This window comes from Propithecus coquereli, unplaced genomic scaffold (genome assembly GCF_000956105.1).
Source record: "Propithecus coquereli isolate 6110/MARCELLA unplaced genomic scaffold, Pcoq_1.0 Scaffold946, whole genome shotgun sequence".
NCBI lineage: Eukaryota > Metazoa > Chordata > Mammalia > Primates > Indriidae > Propithecus > Propithecus coquereli.
This window is the reverse complement of record NW_012155796.1, coordinates 706,188-721,836: the sequence shown is the minus strand read 5'-3', so window position 1 is coordinate 721,836 and position 15,649 is coordinate 706,188. Positions and strand designations below refer to the sequence as shown.

At 61.0% G+C, this 15,649-nt stretch overlaps 1 protein-coding gene across 3 annotated transcripts in view; it reads right to left on the bottom strand.

Annotated features, from left to right (window-relative positions):
- Positions 1–4,812: 4,812 nt before the first annotated feature.
- The window catches only part of PEMT (phosphatidylethanolamine N-methyltransferase), a 77,829-nt gene continuing 66,992 nt past the window's right edge, over positions 4,813–15,649 (bottom strand). For all 3 annotated transcript variants that reach the window (XM_012664996.1, XM_012664997.1, XM_012664995.1), the window contains exons 4-7: positions 10,675–10,820; positions 8,490–8,601; positions 5,472–5,546; positions 4,813–5,053 (exon numbers count right to left, since the gene is read on the bottom strand). In XM_012664996.1, the coding sequence (XP_012520450.1) occupies positions 4,996–5,053; positions 5,472–5,546; positions 8,490–8,601; positions 10,675–10,820 (391 nt within the window). In that variant the 3' untranslated portion in view covers positions 4,813–4,995. The remainder of the gene's footprint in view (positions 5,054–5,471; positions 5,547–8,489; positions 8,602–10,674; positions 10,821–15,649) is intronic.

Here is a 15,649-nt window from a genome sequence, read left to right as displayed (position 1 = left end):
ACTGTGGATGAGAATGTGTGAACTCTTTAGGAGCCCAGGGCCTGATAATAACAACAACAACAGCAAATGACCCGTGAGGCCTGGCGGGTGCTCGGCAGTGACCAGGCAGGTTAGTAACCAGGAGTGGGCTGGTGCTGCCCAACGCAGTGGGCTGTCTGGTGCCAACTCACCGCAGCCCGGAGCTCAGGGTGCCGAGTTGCTCCTGGCTGCGGCAGGTGAGGTTGTGCTCAGGCTTTCACTTGGGCATGTCTGGTTTTCAAGGTACCCAGGGAGCCATTAGCTGGCGCCACCACCCAGGTTGAGGTGCTGTGGGCAGTGCCGTGGGTGCCAGTGCCCACCTGTCCAGCTGTTTGCGGAGGGCTTGTGGGATCTCGTTCGCCTGAGAAAGGCTCTCAAAGGACATCTCACCCGCCCCTTCCCTGGTGCCCCAGGATTCCAGCCCAATCTCAGGCTGCAGAACAGTGCCAGGGACCCTATGAGCCCAGGAGAATGCTCCTTGCTTGCCAGATTCTGTTCTAAGTGACGCTGCCCTTCCTCCAGGCAACGCTGAGGGGTGGGAACTATTACTCTCTCCATTTTACAGAAGAAGAAACTGAGGCAGAGGGAAGTGACTTGCCTGGGGTCTCAGAGCTAGTTACTCCTGGGGTGGGGCTTGAACCGCAGCCCTCTGGCTCTTAACCACCTACTCTCCTCCGTCCTCTGCCTATGGTCCCCTGTCCCCCAAAGGCGCTTGCTACAGAGTCCCTGCTTCTCTCCCAGGCCTCATGTTTAGTGTCAGATATTTCAAGCACACATGTCGCGTACTGAACACCCAAGGGCTCACTAGCCAGATCTAAGCCACGCCAGTGCCCCTGGCCTGGCTCTGATCCCTGGTGTAATTTATGCAGGAGCCATCTGACAGAACAGCTGGGGCTGGGACCCCACCGTTCTTGGTTCCTGCCCTGTTGATGCTCCCCTCTCTCCCCTCCCCTCCCTCTGCCCCTCCCTCCCCACCTGAGGCAATCTGTGAGAAGGGACTGAGCCCTTGCCCCTACACGGGGCTGCTGTGTATGGTGGTGCGGGGCGGTGGCTGCAGAAAGGGGCCAGCGGAGGATACAAGGGGGCGCCGATCAAGGCAGGGGTCTGCAACACCCGCAGACTGAGTGCCGCCTTCCTCCACCTCCCACAAAGGCCCTGTGTGGGCAGCCGGGCTCTGACTGAGGACGACTTATGGCCAGGGCTGGAGTGAAGGTGGACCCCACGGAGCCGTTCCCTCCAGGCCTCTGGTCCCAGGAGTGTCGGCTTGATACCAAGTAGAGGGCCAGAGGGTGCCAGGGTCAAGGCCCTGAGCCCAGCTCTCCCCACGTGCAGCCCTGCTTCCCGCCACTCCCACCGCCCAGGCCCACAGCCAGCACGGTGTTTCCGTGCGGTCCAGGTTTATAGCGCTGACGTGCTGTTGTGCAACAGGTCATTGTGCTTGCTGTGTTTCGGGTTGAGGCAACAAACAGCGTCTGTGAAGCTATGAGCCTGACTATAAACATTACTCACTTGCAGTGCAGTTGTCCTGCGCAGAATGGAATGGGATGTTTAAAATTTTTGACCAAATGTTGGGGGTGGCCTGGGGGCTGAACAGCTGGCCCCCCAGGCAGGAAATGTTGGCCACACAGGCAGGTCTGGAAGCAAAGAGCATGTAGAAGGCTCTTGAAAGTCGGGTCTGAGGAGAGTGCTGGGCAGCCCCTGGGGCTCTGCCTCGTGGAGTCCTGATTGGAGCCCACACGGGGGCCGGAAGCAGACACTTCCTGGGACAGGTGCTCAGAGTGCCCACGGGCCCAGGTGCCACTGTGCCAACCTGAGCCCATCCCTACCAGCTCCTTGCACAGAAGAGGACCCTGAGGCTCATTTCTGTCCTGTGTGACCTTGGTCCATGGTCTCCTCCTGAAGGGGAAAGGGGCTAGAGCTGGCTTTTCCTTCCCCCTGACAGCTCCCTGTGTCACGCTGAGATCCTAACTGTCCGGTAGGTTCCTCATCAGTGATGAACTCTGTCTCGGTCACAGCAGACCCTTCCAGAAGCCTGCTCAGCCCAAAGCTCCCATGCGTGGGTCAGGATGCATGGTCAGGCTGAGCCAGTAGCATGTCCTGAAAGGCTGTGTGTGCAGAGGTGCTGGTGAAGGAAGTGAGCTCCCCATCCCTAGGGGTATGCAAGCAGAGAGGAGGGATTGAAGCACTGGATAAGATCAGATTAGATGCCTCTCATGGCCCTTCAAGGCCTGAGACAGATTCTGATCCTAGAAACCAAAGAGAAAGCCTTCAGGAGCTCCATGGGCAACGAGGGAGGCGCTCTTGCTGCACGCACAAGGCAGACGTGACTATGATGGCTGTTTTACTGACGAGGGGCTGAGGCTTCAAGGGCTATGTGCACCCGTCTACTGACTGGAACCCAGGGAAAGGTTGCCCCATGTCCTTGGACGGCTTGGCCCTGCAGGGGAAGGCTGGCACCAGGAGGGGGAGGCTGGCCCTGTCTGCAGGGCTCTGTGCTCAGTTTGGCCAGCAAGCCAGGGGGAGGAGGAGTTGGGTCCTGGGCCTGGGTCCTCTCACCCTGTCTAGGAAGCCCTCCTGGGTGGGTCACCCGGCCTCCCTGCTACCAAACAAGAGATGACATCAACCTACATGGTAGTCACGAGACAGCAGTCCATCTGGCCCAGCCCCACCTGTCCCCTTCCTCTCAAGTATTGCTAGTCAAATCTGGGGAGGCAAGTGAGCCCCTCACTGACCCTCCGCCTACCCCCAGCCACAGCACTTTCCCACAGCTGGGCACATGTCAGCTTTCAGGGGTCCCTCAGAGGCTGGAAAGAGGTGGAACATCAGGGATAGGCCAGGCAGCAGGGAGGCAGTGATTCCGTCTCCAAAGCCAGCTCATCTGGGCTGGACCTGGTGGCGAGTAGTTCAGAGCAACACGAGTGTCGTGGCCCAGCATCCTGCAAATGCATTAGTGCCCGGGGGCCCAACCCCTTGACCTGCCCCCTAAGGGCGCCCGTGGCTGACACCCCTTAATCCTTCAGAGCTGCTGCTTTGGGGCACTCTGAGCTTGTTCTCACCCCAGGACCTTTGCACGCGCCATCCCCCATGCCTGCATTTGGGTCTTGGCTCAAACATCACCTCCTCAGAGTCCCCACCTGACCACAGTGGCTAAAACAGATGGCGTTTCCACTACCATGTCTCTTTCAAAACTTTTGGTGTGATGTTTTTCACTGATCATTTTCTGGTTAATACTATTCAAACTGCTGAGTTTTTTCTTAATATTGGGGGAATATTAGTTTGAATCATACAATAATACTGTTTTTATAAGTTAGCAATGGTCAAATACAGTATTGGCAGTTCTATATGGTTCAAGCTGATAGAACTTAGCGATCAACAGTACAGTGCAAAATGGCAAGTTTACAGCTCCAGGAAAGTTCACATGTGCACACCTGTTGGGCAGCACCACAGCAAAGCGCGGGGCATTTCCGGCTCCCAGGGCTCCCTTGGGCCCCCCCAGCCAATGCCCCTCCCCGCAACTAGGCTGCCTCCATCAGCACAGGGGGGCGCTGCCTTTGCGTCGGGTCCGTGAAATCCGTCCACACGCCTCCTTGCTGCAGACAGCACACGGCGCGAACAAGCCATGGTTTGCGTGTCCACTGTCCCGTGGATGGACGCTGCGTGCCCTGTGCTCCTGAGCACTCGTGGCTGGGGAGACCCAGGGTGGAAATGCACCATTTAGCCCCAGTGAAATGAGATCCTGGGCCCAGGATCTTCGTAAATGTCCCGTCAGGCCCATGGCCTTGGAGCACTGGGCGTCAGGGGAGGGCCGGCCTCGGACACTGTCCTGTGCAGCCCCTGAGCTCGACTGAGGAGCCCAGGAGCCAGACGAGGGCAGTGACTCGCCTGAGGTCACAGATGGATGGGGGGGGGCTGGAACAGGCACAGGCCCCTCCCTATGGAACCCCAAACCCCACAGGGCCTTTGGGGGGGTCCCTCGCTGGCCTTCAGGGCCAACAGAGAGACCTTGAGGGGGGTGCTGGCCAAGACTGAAGGGCTGAGGACCTCTAGTACCACCGGGACGGTGACCCCGAAGAACACAAGCTTAGGAGTCCCTGACCTGCCCCAGTCAGGGTCCAGGATCCTGGGGGCGAGGTGTGGCCCAGCCGCCAGCAGCAGAGCCGGGGTCAGCATGGGTGCTGCCAGGAGCAGAGGGGCTCTCCTCTGCCCACCTCTGGAGCCCCAGCGGCAGCCCCTGACCCCACACTCCTGGTCGCCGCCTGGCACGTGCTCCACCTCCTCCAGATGGACCCCACTCTCTCATGGCCCACCTGTCACCCCCTCCGACAGCAGCTCCTGGGGACACATAGGGTGCCCACTGCATGTCCAGCCACCGGGTGGCATGAGGCCGTTCGTCCAGCAGCTCTTAGGGAACGACAGTGTCACTGCCCAACATAGCCTGGGTGGCCAAGGACAACATGACAACACATCTCCACCCTCATGTTGGCCAACACTGGGCTGGATCCCCCAGGGGAAGAGGCAGCAGAGGGGTGTCCTGGGAGTGCTAGAGCAGAGGGTAAGGGCAGATGACATAGGACACCAAGCCTCCTGAGAGGGAAGCGGTGGCCACAGCCAGGCGAGTCACTGGTGCCTTCTGGGTAAGTCCCTTGTGGACGGTGGAGCCCACCCCTCAGCACTGTGAGGTTTCAGCGTGAGTCAGGGCCGGGCCTGCCTCGCATAGCCCTTGGGGACAGCCCCTCCCCTACCCCGCTCTTCCCCAGGGACAGAAAGATGCCTGGAGGGGATGCTGGGGTCAGGGTGCCTTTATTGGGGAATGGGGACATAGTGGGGCAGCAGGGCAGGGGTGGGGCTCGGTGGCCACAGGGCGGCATGTCCAGGGCCCCCAAGGCAGATTTCAAGGCACTGGAGCAGCCCGTGCCGGGCGTGAACCCCGAGCAGCAGCCGGATGTTGTTCTCCCCCAGGCAGGGCCTGGCCCCTGGTCAGCTTCTCCTGCGCTGCCTGCAGGCTTTCTGCCGGTAGATCTCGGTGGTGAAGGGCCTGCAGGGCAGGGCAGAGGCTTCGGTCAGCAGGTCCTGGGGTCAGCAGGTCCTGGTGCGGGCCCCTCCCAGCACCAGAGCCCTGTCCCAGGCCCCGCCCCTGCCAGAGCACAGACCGCCCCCCCCCCCCAACCAGGGCGAGGGTATCTGGTTGAGGCAGATCCTTCATCCGCAGAGCAGAGCTGCTGGAGCGGGAGGGACTTGGAGCATTCAGACAGCAGGAGGGGAGTGGGGAGGGGCCTGGCCAGGGCTGGGTCTCACAGGCCCCACGTGTGTCCACTCCAAGCTTCTGCCGCCTCTGACCTGTGACCCTGGCATGGCCTGGCTGACAGCAGCCCAGCTGAGGCCACCCTGGCCACAGGGAGAGGTTCTAAAGGGAGAGGCAGCCACACCCCCACCCCATGACAGCCCCTACTTACTCCTCGTACAGGACTGCAACCACATAGGTGAGGGCCACTACCACAGTCAGCAGCAGGCCCGTGGGGCTGGCGTGCCTGGGGAGACAGGTGCAGGTCAGGGGCCTGCATGGAGCCAGGGGCCTCTCGGGGCCACTGCCCACCCGCCCGGCCCCCTCCAGCCAACGTAGGGGCCACTTGGGCCAGTGGAGCCAAGCTGGGCAGTGCTCCTTCCTGATCCCGGCGTCTTAGCAAGAACCAGGGTCCCCATGTCCAGGTCCTGATCCATTTACCATCTCATCTTCTGCCTGTCCTGCCTGGCTGGGTCACCCAGGGTGGGGCCTGCTCACTTTGTCCCGGTCTCCAGCCCCAGCCCAGAGCTCAGGACACAGGAGGAGTGAAAGAGGGAAGGAAGGAATGATTGGCCTCTTGGAATAGGCCCAGTGGCTGAGCCTGTTCTTTTCTACACAGGATGTTCGGGGGCAGAAATTCTTCTCCCTGGCCCCCAGGGACGATGTTCCTAGGAGAGAAGACTGTTTCCACACCTGCGTTCCTGGCTCGCGAAGCCTGGGCACAGGGCGTAGGGTACAGGGCGCAAGGCCTCCTGGAGCCCCTGGCAGCCCTGGCAGTGTGGGGCAGGCCTGAGGCTGGACAGAGCATCCGCCGTGGGCTATCTGCCGGTGACCAGCTTCTGACCCCGCTGTGCCAGCGAGCACCAGCAGCTCGTTAGTGACGGCACTGAGGAGTCCGAGTGTATCTGCCCCAGGTTTCCAGAAATAGCTGCTGTCCAGCTGTCCCCCGATCCATTTCTATAGTTACCTCTGATCCCACTGGCTCCCACAGGGGCTGGATTGCTACGTCTACAGTCTACATCAGCTGGGAGGAGGGAGGGAGGGAGCCGGCGAGCGGACACAGAGGGTGCACGGGCAGGCCTGGGGCGTGTGGGCCCCCTCAGCTGCCCCCGGCCCTGCCTCTGCACCACGCTGCCCCTTCCCCAGCCAGACCCATGCAGGAGCCCCAGGCGGTGGGGGGGGACCAAGGGAGGGAGTCTCAAGGACACCTGGGAACTCTGCAGGGCCCCTTGGCCCTGCCTACTCCCTTCCATCCCCAGGACCTCACATTGGCCGGTCTGGGAGCTCCAGGAGGAGGCAGGACAGACGTGGGGACAGCAAAGGCCCAAGCTCCAGCCCCAGACCTGCTGTCCAGCAGCGACTTTGCTGTGGGTGCCAAGGGGGGCAGGACCCCCCCACAACGCAAAGCAGGAGGCCCCCCTGCCTCTCACAGCCTGGCCGTGACCTCTGCCGTTGGCCCCCGAGCACCAGGCTCACTGCCGCGGAGGCCTGCCTGGGTGCTCGGGCTCCAGGAAGGCCCATCCCTGGGGCTCTGGCAGGTGGGAGCCAGATGGGCTGTGGGACGCCCGGGAGGGGCCCTGCTGGGTCAGCGTCTAGCCAGGTAATGGCCGTCTCTAATGAGCGCTCAGACCAGGGTGCCATCCGCCGCACACCACATGGCCGACGCCCTCCAGAGGGGGCTTGATGGTGTCACATGTTCCCAGCAGCTGTGACCTGGCAGCCCTGAGCCCAGGGCGACTGTCACTCTTGGGCGCCAGGCACTGCTGGGGACACAGAGGGGACCCATTTGTGGGGTCTGCCCTCGAAGAGATGAGAACCACTGAGGATGGGAGACCAGGGGGGCTTCCTGGAGGAAGAGACATCTCAAGTTGGGTTTACAAAGACAAGGGGTGGATGTGGGAGGGTTCCAGGCAGAGGGAGAGGCCCCATGTGCTGGCCACAGGAGGACCTGGCTGGAGGGATTTCAGTTTGGTTTGGTCCTGGGTGGGGCTGCTCCGTGGAGCAGGTGAGTCTGGGACACATGGTCTGCGCCCCCCCACATCCAGGCTGGAGGGGCCAGGCTGGAAGGCAGCAGAAGGGACAGTTCACAGGCTGAGCTCCCAGGGTTGGGGACTCCTGGCCTAGATGTGGGGTGGGGCAGGGAGGGTCCCAACCAGACCCCTAAGTCCCTCAAACCCAGCTGCTCTGGTCCTAGGGCAGCCATGAGTGTCCCAGCAGGGGGGGCGGGGGGCGGGGAGGGCGTGTATCTTGCTCCCAACATTCCACCATCTCAGCGTCACTCCTCTCTGGGGTCCTGCGACCCTTCTGGTCTGTGGGAGCACCTGTAACGTTCTAGGCGAGTGGTTTCCAAGTGTTACGTAAAAGTGGCAGAACACTTTCTACCAAAAAACCTATGGAAGAAAGTGGCTAAACTAGAACTGTCACAGTGGGGGACACGGTAGGGGACATGGTGTGATGCCCAGGGCAGCTCCCTTGTGCTGTTCTCCTTCACCGCAGGGTCTCTGGCCCTGGGGGCACATCCCCGACACCCAGCCGAGGCCGACAGCAGTCCCGAGCCCACTCCCTCACAGCACTGGGGGCCCCTGGCGGGGTGCAGCATCTGCAACACCGCCATGCTGCTCAGACCAGCTCCCCAATAGGTTGGAGGCCACCAGGGCCAGAGTGGGGGGGCGGTTCGCTCGTCTGGGACTCGCTCCAGGCCCCGGGGCAGCAGACGCTCCCAGCAGACGCTCGGGGCTCTCCCAGCCCTGATGTTCCCCGCACAGGGGTCGGCCGAGAGTGCTTTTTACATTTTTAAATGGTTAAAAGAAAAAAATTCAAAAGAATATTACTCCACACGTGGAAATGATCTGAACTTCAAATTTCAGTGCTCATAAATGGAGTTGCCCTGGCGCACGGGCAGGGGCCTCTGCCGTCCTGCGTCTGTGGCTGCTTTCGCACTACGGGAGCAGAGCTAGCGCGGCTGTGACCTGCCTACGGGCCTTGGGCCTGAACTCCCTGGCCCTTTAAGAGCGCGCCTGCCAGCCCCCGTCCTGAGATGCCGTTTCTGTCAACACAGATAAACCCCTGAGCAGTGGAAGCCCGATGCCCTTGGCCTCCATGAACGCCATGTTCTTCCTTTCCCCTCTCCCGGGCCCAGCCCTAGTCCCCCGGGTGGCAGCCAGCAGGGCAGTGTGCGGCCTGTGCTCACACGATGGCACAGCCCAGGTAGTTGGCTGTGCTTCCCCAGTACATGGGGTTGTCCAGGATGTTGAAGGGGAACGTGGTCACTCTTGCCTCCTTGAGGATCCCGAAGTAATCACCTGTGGACAAGGCAGGGCAGGACAGGAGAGTCACTCAGCCACTCGTCCTCCATGGCCACACGATTGCTGAGGGAGGGCCCCAGCATGGGCCCGGCCCTCCCTGAGCTCCAGGACAGTGGGGCAGGATCACCAGCATATAGTCAGAGGGCACCCAGTAGGCACGCAGATGCCTTGAGGGGGGCGTGGGTCCCACCCCCTGCTACCACCTGCTCCTGTCCTCTTGCTCTCTGGGCTCCAGCCACACTGGCCTTCCTCCGCTTCCTGCCTCTGCACCTTTGCACACGCTGTTCCCTCACTTGCAGTGCCTTTCCCTGCCCTCCGTACAGAGAGCTCCTCTCCTCCTTGGGCATCTCTCCCTCTGCTCATGCTGTGTCCTTAGGAGACCCTTCCAACCCTCAGCAAATGCAGCCTGCCTGCCTGTCACTCTCCCTTCCCCGTGCCCCTGCTCCTTGCCCCAGTGAGTTCCTCTCCCTCTGGGGACCTAGGCCTCCCCCTTGGGATAGCTGGTGGCTTGGGGCTGCTCCCTGGTGGCTTGGGGCTGCTCCGCACCTCAGGCTGTGTGGCCCTGGCTCCAAGGCCTGCCTGCCACATGCCTCCCGTCACTCTGGGAGGTCAGTCCTGGTATCACTGATTTCCCACCTGGCAGCCCGGAGGAGCTGGACACGGTGGAGAGAGTGTGGCCATCAGACAGCTGATTCCAGACAGGCCAGCTGTCCGTCCAGCTGCCCCACGGTCACAAGCCCCCCTGAAGGGTTGCTCTGAATAGCCAAGGGGTCACGGATACACAGTGTCTGGCACAGGCCCACACTCGGAGACTGTCACCATGGGCATGGTGTAACTGTTCAACAAAGGATGCTACCGCACCCTTCCCAGGCGTCCTCTCCCCAGAAACCCCTCATCTGTCCCTCCTCTGGGAGAATAATGGAGCTTCATCAGAGGTGGAAAGTAGGGCAGCCACCCAACAACAGGAAGAACATGCAGGGGGGCTGCATCACTGTCTGGGACAAAAGGGGCAGGGGCCTACAGGCCACCCAGGGCCCCAGGAGACTCTTTCTTCCCCAGAAGCAGGAAATGGGGCGCAGGGCTTGGGGGCGGGTGGCACAGAAACCTGATTTGGGCTGACTCACAGCATGATGTGGCCCCATTGCCCTACATCTAACATGCTTCCAGGCGGGGTCTGCAGGGGGCCCTGAGGCTACAGTCCCTGGCACTGGTGGGCTCTCCCCACTCTGCCTACAGCCCTGAGTCAGCCCCACCGAACCCTGCCCGCTGGGGGCCTCCTCCCCACGGCGTCCCTCCCTGCCGCTTCACCACTCAGGTGCAGCTCCCTGAGCCACACCTCTGGTCCTGGCCCCATCAGTCCAGCCTCGTCACGGCTGGGACGCTCCATGGCTCCCACCTCCCCAGGAACGAAGCCTCAGGCCCATGCCTGGCCTCCAGCCGTGCTACAGCCTCTGTCCAGCCTCGGCCTCATGGCTCCTGTGCTCCAGGCCTTTGCCTCCTTCCCACCCGCCGCCCCCCCCACCCGTCCTGACTGGCAGATCTAGGAGCTCCTGATGGCCCCTTCCCAGACCAGCTCCTGCCCAGGCACAAAGCATTGAACCACCTGCGGGTGCCCTGTGGCTGTGGGCACAGCACGGCCCCAGCAAGGCCTGGCCACAGGGTGGTCCAGAATGCTGAACCCTTAAGTGCCCCTTTCTCCCTCAGGGGACCACTGCTCACCACCTCGCCTGTCCATGCAAACAGGGCCCAAGGGCCTTCTGCAAGGGGGAGCTGGGCACAGGAGGCCCTGTGACTGCCTTGAGCCCCTCAGGGCCAGGGCCAGGAGGCAGAAGCTCAGTGCCCTGGAGTTAGAGGAGCTGTCAGGGCCCAGCCTCCTTTTCTAACCATGGACAAACGAGGCCTGGAGAAGGGAAGATGCCCCAACCGAGCCCAGGGTCGGGGGTGGAGCCAGGAGACAGCCCCCAGCGCTCCCCACTGGGTGACTCGGATGTCAGGGCAGCAGCCCCGGGCCCTGCTCCTCCCGTGGACCCCAAGCTCCTGCTCAAGTCACCCCAGCCCTTGGTGTCTTACCTAGGAAGGTTCCAGTGAACCCCAGAGCGAAGCAGCTGGACAGCGCAAACACGATGCCCACTCCCAGGAGTGCGAGGCCCAGGCCGTAGGCCGTGGGATGATCCAGGCCCTCTGCTCTGGGCTGGCGCAGCATGGCCTGCATGAAGCTGTGGGCAGAGAAGGGAGAGACAGACCGTCACTGCGCGGGAGGCCACCCAGGGCACCAGACAGTGGCTCTGGGCTGCAGCTCAGTGCCACGGGGACAGGCAGGGACGGGAGTGAGTGAAGCAGCTGCAGGTGGGGCCCAGGTGCTGCCACCTGGGCAGCACTGTCCTGCCCTTGTTGCCACCAGGGAGGTGACAGGAATAGGGAGGGGCCCAGATCTGCCAGATTTTTTAATATTTCAAGAGAAGCCAGACGTCCTGACTTGCATGCCCAGGCCTGGGCGTGCTCTGTGCTGCACCTCAGCTTCCACGGCCGCTGCAGGCCTGGCCATATCCTGAGCACTGACGTGAGTTTTAAGGCACTTCAGAGGTCTCTTTGTGTCCTCCTCCACATCCCATTAGGCTCCCTTGGGGCCAAGCCATTGACCAAAAGTGGGGCCACTCTGATAGCACAATCATGGGTTTGGGGGCTCAGGCTCTCTGGTTGGCTCCTGAAGCCTAGAAGGCCTGGTGCAGGTAGGACAGCGGGACCGGCACGTGGTAACGGGCCTGGGCAGCAGACGAGGGCACGCTCAGAGGAGAGGATGTGTGTGGGAGGAGTGCCCGCACATACCAAACACGCATTTCCCGCTCCCCACAATCACAGCACTCAGGAGAGACATGGAGATCTGCTCCCTCCTGCAGGGCAACTATTAACACTTACACTCATTCTGTACCAGGCACCTCCCAGCAAGGGCAGCTCACCACCCACCCAACCACCCACCCACCTACCAACCTACCCATCCCTCCTTCCATCCATCAATCTATCCTCTATCCCCACAGAACCACCCAGCCAGCCAGCCAGCCATTCATCCATCCATCACAAACTCTCTGTTTGCCAGGCTCTTTCAAACAGATCAAATTCACCATTTCACTCGCTCACTCCACTAGTAAACTCAGATTGTTGTAAAACTATCCTCATGTTGAGCTAAAGACGTACAGACATATCCTTCTGCCTCCCTAAAACTTTTTTTTTTTTTTTTGAGACAGAGTCTCACTCTTTTGCCCAAGCTAGAGTGAGTGCCGTGGCGTCAGCCTAGCTCACAGCAACCTCAAACTCCTGGGCTCAAGGGATCCTCCTGCCTCAGCCTCCTGAGTAGCTGTCTCACTCTTTTGCCCAAGCTAGAGTGAGTGCCGTGGCGTCAGCCTAGCTCACAGCAACCTCAAACTCCTGGGCTCAAGGGATCCTCCTGCCTCAGCCTCCTGAGTAGCTGGGACTACAGGCATGCACCACCATGCTCGGCTAATTTTTTTCTATATATTTTTAGCTGGCCGATTAATTTCTTTCTGTTTTTAGTAGAGACTGGGTCTTGCTCTTGCTCAGGCTGGTCTCGAACTCCTGAGCTCAAGCAATCCGCCCGCCTTGGCCTCCCAGAGTGCTAGGATTACAGGCGTGAGCCACCGCGCCCGGCCCCTAGAACTCTTTTTTACAACTAGACCCTCAGCTCCTGGGAACAGAGCTGCTCTCCTTCCCCAGCACCTGGCCCGCAGGACTGGTGTCTCACGCATGTTCATCACCTGACAGACAGCAGCGGCTGCTTCAGCCACCTCGTCCCAGCCCCAGAGTGGAGAAGGGGGTCAGAGAGGAAGGTGGGGGAAGGGCCTGCAGACAAACAGCCAACGGGCCGTGGGCAGAGGCCTGCATGGCGACCTGTCAAACAGCAGCATATATGTGTCAGGGCAAACCCGGCCTCCAGTCACACTGCCCACACTCCTAGCGCTCCACTCCCCACCTCCCTTCCTTGCTTCTTGTCCTCAGCTCAGGGTCACCTGCAGCTCTAGGCCGAGCCGCTGGGCCTGGCTCAGGGTCTCAGGCTGCCATGGAGCCAGGTGGCGTCATGCACACCCAGCGCTGTGCCTCTGGGCGGCCCTGTGACCCTCTACCCTGCAGACCCTGCTGCTGAGGCCAGCGAGCTTTGGCACGGAGCTTCGGCACCCCCACTCTGTCTGCAGGTCGCGGGGAGGGGACGGTGCAGCCCACCTGCAGGGACCTGGCTCCTTGGCTACCCCTGGGCTGGGGAGCAGGCAGCAGAAAGTGTGTGTAGATGGACAAGAGGAGGAAGAGCAGGTCTGCAGGCCTTCAGGCCGGGACACAGAGCAGGCTGGGGAATGGCGGGAAGGAGCCTGCAGAGCAGAGGCCTCCGCAGCCCGGCAGAGTGAACGTACTCCGAGTGCTGTGGGAAGGCGGAAAGGGAGACCAGTCAGGCCACTGGAATAGTCGTAACAGTGGGTGGGCACTGGGGCCAGGGCCGGCCTGAGCAGGCCGCAGGGTCGCTCTGTCACTATCGCCCCCTCCTGCCCCAGGGGCAGAGACATGGGCCAAGGCCCACTGCCCAGCCTCCAGTTCAGGCTGCGAGCAGCCACCTTGAAGGTGCCTCGGCCAGAGTCCACCTGCATCGCTTGAGCAGGCAGCAGGTGAAAGGAAACCTCGCTCCCACGCGGCCGAGCCTGCAGCCCAGCGCACTGCAGCCCAGCTTCCTGGGGGCACGGCTTAGTAGGAAAAGTCATCTGGTTGGAAGCAGATTCCTGATGAGGGGCAGATCTGGGGCCAGGGATGGGGCCGAAGAGGCCCCAACTGGGGCTGTTTGGCTGCCCCAGACCTGGCCCCAGCTCCAGACTGTCCCCCAACCCGTGGCTCCAGCCTGGGCTGGCCCATCTTTTCCAATCCTTTCTCTGCGATGGGCCGCTGGCCCCTTTGTGTCGTCTGCTCCAAGGGGCAGCAGAGATGGCAGGCTGGCTCCTCCCCGATGTTCGGGCCACGTCCCCTCCGCCGCAGTACACCCTGTGACTCCCGACTCCAGGTTTACCGGAATCGCTCAGACCAATTAGGCGATCGGCGATGTCCTAGCCCCTCCATTAAGCCAGGAAGGCACAGTCCATTCCACAGGGAACACGAGCGGAGGGACAAGCAGCTCTGGGACGCCAGCTCCCAGACAGAATGAGGCAGCGGGAGGCCATTTCCCTTGGAAATACTCTGCGCTGGAGGGGGAGGGGAGATGCGTTCATTTGCCTCCGGGTCTTTAAGACTTGAATTGAGCTTCAGTCACCAGCTCTGCCCTGAATCATGGAAACCCTGGGTGGAGGTGGGGAGGGGCACTGCTGTCCACACTGTCCCTGCCCCGCCCCCAGCTGGGGGTCCTGGGCACACACAGCCATGGCCCACAGCCCCCACCATGCCTGCCCAACCAGAAGCACTGCCAGACTCCGTCGTCCGAGGGCATCTCCACGACCCTGTCCTCGCCCGGTGCAGCCTGAACCGTCACGCACACTCGCCTCGCCTCGAGCCTCCACTCCCTGCTCTTTACGTTTCAACTCAGAATAAGTAGTTCTCTCGGTGAAATTAGTCGTCTGATGGGCTTATTTTTTTCTAATATGTACTAAAATAAACCGGTAACTACTAAAACAACAAAAAAAGTTCATCTGTGTAACTCTTCCAAAATCATCAAGGGACTTGAATTTAGGGCCACGATGCCTCACTAATTCTGTGCATTTGAATAACGCATCACCTTTTCAAAGTGTTTCCAAAACCCATTGACAGCCGAGAGAGTCTGTCTCCTTTTATAAACAAGGAAACCGATGGGTTGGAGGCAGGACGGGGCAGGAGCCCGGGCCAGTATCTTCTCCTGCCTGCCGGGACCTGGGAACAGCAGCGAAGGACAAGGTGCAGTGCCCTCTGCTGTGGCCCTCGGGACCTGGATCTCAGGCTGACACCCTCCCTCCCTGACTTGGGGTAAGAGGGCAGCCCCTCCAGGTGTGTGCGGGGGCAGGAGGGATGCCTCTCCCGCCTTGCCAGCTGCAGAGCCTTGGCCACCAGACTGGCAGGGGAAAACCTGCTCCACCCACCTGGCCCCCTCTGGCTCACCCCTGCTGAACTGAAGCCCACTCTGCCCTCTTCCCCAGACCCACAGCTGGGCCCCTTTTGCCGCCTGAAGCCCAGCCCTGATTCCCTTCCCAGTTCTCCAGCCATGCCTGCGCTGAGGACTCAGGCCTTTGCTCCCCAAGGTCCCGATGTGGCCCTGCCACAGCTCCCTGGGACACGCAGGGGAGGGCAGGACTCCAGGCATCAGGGTGAACCCTCACCCTTACCTCTGACCCATTGCCCCCTCCCTGCCTGCTGTGCAGCTCCTCCTTACTCCTGCCCGCCTCTGCCCAAAGCACTCTTCACACACACACACACACACACACACACACACACACACACACACACACACACACACCCCGCATGCTTTGAATCCTACCTCTAACCAGCGCTTCTCTCCCTCCGATATGGCCCGGCCCAGGGAGAGTGCAGGATGCCCTCCCCCGAGGGCTTGCACAGATGGAATTCAGGTCCCAATGGGTTGACCCTGAGTCAATCAGATCAGGGATGGCCCTGAGTGGGCCTTTCAAATAGGGTCTGCAGGCCAGAGAGACTGGAGCAGCAGAGGCATCTCCTGCCATGGGGATGGCCACATGGAGTAAGGGCAGCCCCAGGACCGGGGCCTGCGGGAACTGCATCTTGCCAGCAAGCTGCCAGCCAGCGTGGAAGAGGACCACACACCTCCCGACCCTGCAGAACCCCCGACCCTGCAGACCCGGCAACACCTTGACTTTAGCCTGGGGAAGCCCTGAGCAAAGACCCCACCCCATGGACCTAAAATTGCCACATAGTAAGTTTGTGTGGTTTTAAGCTGCTAAGTTAGTTGGAATTTGTTATGAAGCAGTAAAAAACTAACACGCTTTCCTTCCCAGTCCACAGAAATCCTATCTGCTCTGTAAAAATCCAGACCTGTTCTGCCAAAACTAAAGGAGTG